The following is an 8,886-nucleotide window of genomic DNA, read 5'->3' as shown; positions in this document are numbered from 1 at the left end:
GATACCTTAATGGGTTTCAAGCAGTCATATGGATAGGTAGGCTAGATGGGCTGAAAGTTCTTCTCCTGCCTGAAACTTCCACTCTGTTGCTGTCTATCTTTCACATATCTTCGTTCTCTTTTATTTTAAAAAAAAACTTCAAAAACCCTTTACTTCTTCATAGCTCCCAACCTCATATTGGAGGAGGGGCAACATTTTAAAAATGCAGATTTTGATTGGCTAAATAACAGCTCCAATCAAAAGTCATTAACACAAGCAGATGGAAGCCTGATGATGTTTATGTTCAGTGCGCATATCTGTGGGTCGCTCAGCATTAGAACATTAATTACAGAACTGTGGCAATCAAAGGAAGCACATGTTTGTCTGGCGGCCTTGCAAATATTCCCAGAGCCACAAACCTTCGAGCCAGAGTTATGGTAAGTGTATTCTTGTGTTTCCTCTTTTTAGGGCTCTCCAGTTTGTTGAGGCACCTGAGGAAAGGTAGATTTGAAATATTTTTATGGAGGCACAGGAGAATATAGACCAGCAATAGACTGTACAATCCAGCATAGCTGGTCCCAGAAATTACAATCTATTAAAGCCCACCAATTGATTGATTCAAGAGCTACATCATTCTCAGTTGGAACTACACAAAATGTTTGAAGCAGAATTAAGTAATCTTTGCTGAAATAATTATTAGAGCATTTTTATGTTTTCATGTTTCACCTTAGTCCCTTAGTGTATTTTTCCTCTAGTTTTCTGTGTTCCTAGTTCACTTTCAAGAGGTGCTGTTTAAAAATTATTCATCCTCGGAATATGGACATTGCTGGCGAGGCCACCATTTATTGTCCATCCCTAGTTGTCCTGATTGAGTGGCTTGCTAAGCCCCTTCAGATGTCAGTTAGGAGTCAACCACATTGGAATCAGTCTGGATACCAGACTGGGTAGGGACAGCAGGTTTCCTTCCCTAAAGGACACTGATAAACCAGTTGATGAGAATCTGATGTCAGATTTTAATTTTTACATTCAAATTCTCAAACTTCTAAGTTTCATGTGTTGTTTGGATTATTAGCCCAGTCTTTGTTACAGATGCCTCTGGCTGAAAACTCACCTAATGCTCAGAATCAAAGCCTCACCCTTTTGTGGAAGGAAATATATTTAACATTGTTGGTACAGAATTGTCGTCACATTTACCTTTAACAGGTTTGACCATCTTCCAGTTTCTATTAATGTAAATGCAAAACTGGTAATGAAAGTCTAAGAGGGAAACTTGTATGAATGCAGAAAATGCACTGGAGGTTCTAAAGGAAGAAGATAGGATATTAGTTGAGATATTTCTCAAAGAGCTTATTAATATATTTTTATATGTTAAGTCCTGCAGATTTCCAGCATTTGCAGGTTTTGCAATTCTAAGGCAAAAACTTAACTTGTTTGAAATATTTATCTATGGAGGTACCAGTCTGGCAAACTCTATTGAGTGGAGTACTTCCACCATCTGGTTGTGGCAAAACCGTTTACCCCCACCAATGATTTTAATACATGGATCACCTAATTTGTGCTGAAAATTGTCAATTAATTAGTCAAAAATCTATAACTCCAATAAATAAAAATCTTAAAGCAAAGAAATGAAATTATAGAAATTAATAATTTAGTTGAATTTTTTTTAACATTCACATTCTTTAAGCGTTAAGGATAAAGGATTTCCATTTCTATAGTGCCTTTCATGACCTCAGGACCTCCCACATTGCTTTAAAGCCAATGAAGCACTTTTGAAGTGTAGTCACTGTTGTCGTTTAGGAAACACAGTAGCCAGTTTGCACACAGCAAGCTTCCACAAACAGCAATGTGATATTGACTGACCAATCTGTTTTCATGATGTTTCTTTAAGGAATAAGTTGGCCAGGACACCGGTGAAAAAAGCGAATTGATCTGCAAAATGTATTCTGATAATCACAAATAAATAACCCACCATAAATTACTAGGCATGCACAGCAGCTGGAAGAGCAAACTAGCACATGAGCATTGATGTTCCGGAGCCACAGGGGAAGGGTTCCTGGAAACTGGAAGATCTGAGAGCGTTGGGCCGGGAGACGACGGATGCTTGGGGCAAGGAGTCAGTCTTGGGATCAGTGAGCTCTGGAATGTGTTCTAGATGTTTATGAGAACTGGATGGGGGAAGGTTAGTGGGGTCCAAGGATTTGGAAATGGGTGACTCTCAAGTCAGAAATTGTGAAATATACTGTTGTACAGTAGGTCATTCCTGGCTTGATAAAAGAAGTTGGCTTTCATTTCCATTTTCTGCAGTGTTAGAATAGAATTGACGAAAATTAACCACTCGATGCTCAGGTCTGTTCCAATCATCAAAAGGTTTATTTTACACTGGTGGGGAGTAAGACGCTGGGCTTACCATGTGCTTTTTCACTAAACAAAGGAAAATCCACAACAAATATGCAGTTACTCAGCCCATCCCGGCTGCACACAATCCAATCATAACGGTTATTGATTACATACATTACATTCATTACCAATAAAATTATTAATTATGCATCAGTGGTTGTGGGGATAGCTCATGGTATGCCCCTGATTATCTCAGCTTGTTTACCAAACCCGCTTATCAACAATTCTTGAGTCTTCACAATGAATCCTTCTACCTCCAGCAGGTCTGCATTCCTAGTTGTTTTGTGTAGTCCGCAATTAGACAGAGCAGCTGTCTTATGCACTGATATGGGGGACCTTCCTTGGTCAGGCTAATTGCCTGTGCTAAGCAGTACCATGATCAAGGTTGCAAACTAACTAACTTGTCCCAAAATGTCTTGGGTAAATACTCCATTTTGTAACAATATGTGGCTACACTTTCATCTTGAATATATGTGTATATTTATTTAGCTGCATCGGCCACAATTTTCCCCCTACATGCAGGCTGCTTTTTGAAGGATTATTACATCACGCAAACAACTCAATGGTTCTCTAGATCCCCCAGACAACACAGATAGATGAGGCCAGAGGAATGGGAGTAGTCCATTCAGCCCCTTGAGCCTGTTCTGCCACTCAGTGACATCATGACCGATCTGTACCTCTTGACTAACAAAAATCTATCAATCTCAATTCTGACAATTTTCAATTGACCCCCAGCCTCAACAGCTTTTTGAGGGAGAGAGTTTGAGATTTGTTTATTAAGTTCAATCATCCTAGGCTCCATTGTTTTATGCTGATAATTGATAAAACTATATTTCTTGAGAGAATGTTACTGAACTAGGATCAAAACTTAAGCTTAAAAATTATGCTGTCTGATACGGTATGAACACTTGAATCATCTTTTCAATGTCTTTTTGGATGAGACATTAAACCAAGGCCCCCTTCTGCCCTTTTACATCCAAAGATCCCATCGATATATCACAAAGAACAGCAGAGCAGTTCTTCCTGATGCCCCGGCCAATATTTATCCCTCAACCAACATCATTAAAAAAGCAAATTTTCTGGTCGTTATCACACAGCTGTTTATGAGATCTTGTAAGCACAAATTGGCTGCCACTTTTCCTGGATAATTCAGCACTCTCTCAGTACTGCACTCGGAACTTCTGACTCGATGACATGCTAGCTACCCATCTTTTGCGACAGTTCTTTGATGTATTTTAATCACGTGTCTCTATGTACCTCTTTCAGCTAACTGTTACTTGTTTGTAATTTCCAGGGAACGAACGAGACTTGCGTTGATATTAATCCTCATGTGGAAAAGTACTACCTCACACCAATGTACAGCATTGAGTTCATAGTGGGGGTCATAGGAAACCTCACTGTGATAAGCGGTTATGTCTTTTGCCTGAAGGAATGGAAATGCAGCAACATCTATCTCTTCTTCCTCTCCGTCACAGATCTCTTTTTTATTTGCACACTTCCAATGTTTGTTGACCAGTATGCAAATGACAGCAAATGGTTCTACAGCGACTTGTGTTGTAAGTTTAATCGCTATTTCCTCAACTGTAACCTTTACCTGAGTGTCCTCTACCTGACCTGCATCAGTATCGATCGATATTTGCTGGTGAGAAACCCAACAAAGCTCCACTGGTTCCAGAAAAAGCAGACGGCTATTGTCATCTGTTTCATTTTGTGGGTCTTTGTCACTGTGGAGCTGATACCCATGTTCACTTTCATTGGCCCCAAGAACGTCACAGATAACGACGAGCAAGCTGTGGTATGTGTCGATTACGCCAGCTCTGGTAAAGCCAGGAACAGTATGATTTACAGCATGCTCCTCACTATTGTTGACTTTATCCTCCCACTCTGCATAATGGGGTTCTGCTCCATTAAAACAGCAAACAACTTAAGGAAAATAAGCTCCCAGCGTCGGAAGTACATTAATCTTGAAAAGCCTCATCGCCTCGTTATATTGGCATTAGTCTTTTTCACAGTACTCTTTACTCCTTACCATATCATGCGAAATATACGCATTGCTTCCAGAATGGGCAACAAGATGCGATCGACATGCATCTACAAGGGCATAAAGGCTGGTTACGCGATCACAAGGCCCATTGCTTATCTGAGCTCTGCCATAAACCCCATTTTCTATTTCATGCTGGGCGACCGATTCAGAGAGACACTCCTCAGCAAGGTGCCGTTCTTTGGCCCAAGACTGATGGCACAATCTTCAAGAACGGAGCAATCCAAATAAAGGTTTCTTTCATTTGGACGAAAGGATAGCTTGTTAAGAATGAACGGTGGCCATTTTATTCTCAGCCATTTATTTGCAACATGGCTGGATGGAAATAGGAGTTATTCTGAATGCAAACTGTTTGTGCCTATCATATCCTTTAATAATGCTGAACTGTCTCAAAATACCTGCTTTCACTGAAGGGAGTTGTTTAGAAGCCTGAAACTTCTGCTGATGAAGCTATTGCTATATTCCCATCCTTAAGCTCAGCAGTGCCGCTGAGGCCTATTTTTGTTTTTACAGTCCCAGAAATTGACCAAGTGGCCAATCATTACTCCTAGGCTACTCTCACTAGGTTAAATATACTAACCAAAACAAGGTCCCAGGGCATGGCACTTGGAACCACTAGCGAGAGTTGGGAAGTCATCAAGACCCAACTGCAATTAAAACCATCCTTTTGAAAGGGGTTGTTTTCCAAAGCAATGGTACCAGCTTCAGGGCTCACCCCAAACACCCAACCGCTGATATCTGTGGGAAAAGGAAAAATGTTTGCATTGGCTCAAAGTTTTTTTTTAAAGTTATGTCCTGTTATTTTTCACATGAGGCCATTTCATGCAGTAGCTCTAATTTATTGCAAGGATTACAGACAGCATCATGGTGCAGTATATCACAGAGCCATATAATGACAGAAAGGAGCTACACCTGCTGGTTGCTCTCTACTAAGCCCATAATCCATCCTGGATGGTCACTATTCATAACAATAACTTGCATTTATATAGCACCTTTCACATGATAAAAACTCCCCAAAGCACTCTGCAGGAGTCACATAAAGAGCTATTTGAACAGATGGCCAAAAGATATGCCAAAGAGCTAGGTTTTCAGGGGTGTCTTAAAGGAGGAAAGAGGGAGAGAGACAGAGAGGTTTAAGGAAGGAATTCCAGAACTTAGAGCCTAGGCAGCTGGAGATACATCTGCCGACAATGGAGCAATGAAAATCAGGAATGCGCAAGAGGGCAGAACTGGTCACGTGCAGAATTTTCAGAGGTTTGTAGGGCTGGAGGAGATTACACAGATAGGAACAAGGAACACCAAGGAGGAGTTTGAAAACAAGGAAGGGGATTTTAAATTCAGGACATTGGCAGACCGTGGGTCAAGATAGGTCAGCAATTACAGGAACGACGAGTGAATATAACTTGGTATGGGTTATGAGGCAGACAGTAGAGTTTTGAGTGATCTCAAGTTTATCGTTTCCATTAATAAACAGCCAGGAGATATCAACAGGGGAGTGAGCACTGTCCACACTGTTTTCTCCTCATGTTCTTCAATATAACACTCATCCATTATGAAAGTCAGAGGGCAAGATTTGAACCTAAGAAGTACTGGCTCTGAGATTGCCACTCAAACTGACTGAACTATCCTTACTTGGAATGGGGGAATGAATGTTCAGTCCTCCCTTCTCCACTAAGTTCCCTATCTCAGCCACATTCCCAGACTCTGCTCAGATTCTTTGTGTAAAACAAAAGCCTGTCACACAGCTTTTGTTATCGATTGAGAAACAAAGGTGACTAGTTTCATAGTCATTTATGGCACAGAAGGAGGCCATTCGGCCCATCAAGTCTATGCTGGCTGTCCACAGAACAATCCAGTCAATCTCACTCCCCCACTTGATTCCCATAGCCCTGCAAGTTTATTTACTTCAACAGCCTATACAATTCCTTTTTGAAATCATTGATTGTCTCTGCTTTCACCACCCAGTTTTTTTTAATTCATTCATTGGATGTGGGCATCGCTGGCTAGGCCAGCATTTATTGCCCATTCCTAATTGCCCTTGAGAAGGTGGTGGTGAGCTGCCTTCTTGAACCGCTACAGCCTATGTGGGTTAGGTACTCCCACAGTGCTGTTAGGAAAGAAGTTCCAGGATTTTGACCCAGTGACAGTGAAGGAATGGCGATATAGTTCCAGGTCAGGTTGGTGTGTAGCTTGGAAGGGAACTTGCAGGTGGTGGTGTTCCCATGCATTTACTGCCCTTGTCCTTCTAGTTGGTAGAGGTCGTGAGTTTGGAAGGTGCTGTCTAAGGAGCCTTGGTGAGTTGCTCCAGTGCATCTTGTACATGGTACACACTGCTGCCACTGTGCATCAGTGGATGGGGTGCCAATCAAGCGGACTGCTTTGTCCTGGATGGTGTCGACCTTCTTGAAGTGTCGTTGGAGCTGCACCCATCCAGGCAAGTGGAGAGTATTCACATTCCTGTTTTGTGCCTTGTAAATCGTGGAGAGGCTTTGGGGAGTCAGGAGGTGAGTTACTCATCACAGAATTCCCAGCCTCTGACCTGCTCTTGCAGCCACAGTATTGATATGGCTGGTTCAGTTCAGTTTCTGGTCAATAGTAACCCCAAGATGTTGAGAGTGGACGATTCAGCGATAACAATGTTGTTGAATGTTAAAGGGAGATGGTTGGATTCTCTCTTGTTTGAGATATTCATTGCCTGGCACTTGTGTGGTCCGAATGTAACTTGCCAGTTATCAGCCCAAGGCTCAATGTTGTCCAGGTGTTGGTGCATGAGGACACTGTTACGACCAGGTGAGAAAGAGTTCTAGGGTTCCCTTTCAGCCTTTAACTGGTCTTACTGTAACAGGGTTTAATTTTATACACACTGTTTTTAGCTCCCCCTTGGTGAATCCTTGTTCACCACTTTCCAATTATAAGGCAAAGAAACCAGCACAAACAGGCTTTTTTAAGTTTAAAGAAGAAAAGTTGAAATTAATTAAACTTAAAGCTAGGGCTGTATTTTACATCGGGCGGACAGGAGCTAGCCACTGACTTAAAAGTCGGTGGCAAACCCGCTTCCGTCCGGCCCGGGGATCCGTCCCGCATTTTACGGGTCCCTGGGCTTTAATTGGCCCAATCATCGGGCCGGCAGCTCTTGGTCCCAGCAGCATCACTGGGAGCGGTGGCCACTGCAGGGACTGCAGCCCAGTCAAGGACATGGAGCCAGAAGTTAGGGTTCCCTCGCCGGGGTAAGTGGTTGCGCCCCGGCGAGGCAAGGATGGTTGTTTGGGTGGAAGGGGGGGGGGCATCTCGGGTCCTGGGGGTGGTTGGGGATGTGAGGGGCGGCCTTCAATTGGGCACCCTGTGTCTGTTTGTCCAGGCCCCACCCCGTTGCGCTGAGAGGCCGCCAGATATCACTGGGCGGCCTTTCACGTCTCCTGGACACCCGCTTGCCATGGGTAAAATCCCCATAGAGGCAGGCAAAGGCCCTTAACTGATTGGCCTGGGGTGGGCGGCCCGTTTCTCGCCCCCCCCTCCCCAACGTCCCGTCCCACATAAAGAGGTGTAGAGGCAGGAGCAGGTTGGGAAGGCCTCCTGGAGCCTCTCGCTCAATTTTAAGCCCCCAACCCGCCCACACCCACACCACCCCCCCTCCACCATCGGGTTCACTAGGGTGACGTAAAATTTTGGCCTTAAACTCTAATTCAGTTAACGCTTATGAATGCACGATGTGCCCACGCTGGCATGCATACGCGACACACATGCAAATAGAGACAGAAAAGAGCAGAAGAAAAACAAAGTGGAAATGTTTGAGGCAATATCTAAACAGTTTTTGGCATGGTTCTTCAAGCTCACTGTAGACTCCTTGATTGTAAGTAGATCTTGCTTTTTGTTGCGGCCCAGTATTCTTCTTAAACCTTGTTCACTGTAGGAGACTTTTCTCTCTTGGGGTTCATGTGGCTTCAGTGGATTTGGAGTTCCGTGAGAAAGAGATGGGAGCAGGCAGACAGGAAAGGCTGTGGTGAGCCAGTGAGGAGAGATCTCAGTCCAGGAGCATCCTGCTTTCTGCCCAAACTGTTTGTACAAATTCAAAAAACTCAGGTTGTCCAGCAGGTTAGTCATGTGATTATCTAGTTTGACCATATCCGTTTGTGTATTCGGCCATCTTAGCAGTCAACCTGAAATGCGAGCTCCCCCACCTTCAACGTCTGGTGATCAAAAGTCCATTGTGGGTTGAATGTGTCAGGGAATGGTCCTTTGTCCTTTTCAAGCCCTGTCTGTTAATATACAAATGTCTTTCCAACCAAGATCTGGCAATTTTTTTAAAGCAAGTCCTTTCTTCACTTCAACAACAGTTTGAAATTTAAGGTCCATGTGATGAAATTAATATGCCACATGCTTGGCAGCTTGGGGCCTGCATGACAACACGGACTTAATAAGGATTGCACAACTGATACTAACAAGTAAGAACAGCACACTATAACATTTTC

General features: G+C 43.2%; 1 protein-coding gene across 1 annotated transcript; it reads left to right on the top strand.

Annotated features, from left to right (window-relative positions):
- Window positions 1–297: 297 nt before the first annotated feature.
- On the top strand, window positions 298–7,707 carry LOC137375444 (succinate receptor 1-like). Its single transcript, XM_068042676.1, has 2 exons — window positions 298–416; window positions 3,671–7,707. Exons 1-2 carry the CDS (start codon window positions 414–416, stop codon window positions 4,646–4,648), a joined length of 981 nt encoding a protein of 326 aa, XP_067898777.1. The 5' UTR covers window positions 298–413; the 3' UTR covers window positions 4,649–7,707.
- The last annotated feature ends 1,179 nt before the right edge of the window (window positions 7,708–8,886 follow it).

This window comes from Heterodontus francisci, chromosome 11 (assembly GCF_036365525.1).
Source record: "Heterodontus francisci isolate sHetFra1 chromosome 11, sHetFra1.hap1, whole genome shotgun sequence".
Classification (NCBI taxonomy): domain Eukaryota; kingdom Metazoa; phylum Chordata; class Chondrichthyes; order Heterodontiformes; family Heterodontidae; genus Heterodontus; species Heterodontus francisci.
This window is presented reverse-complemented; position numbering and strand designations above follow the sequence as displayed.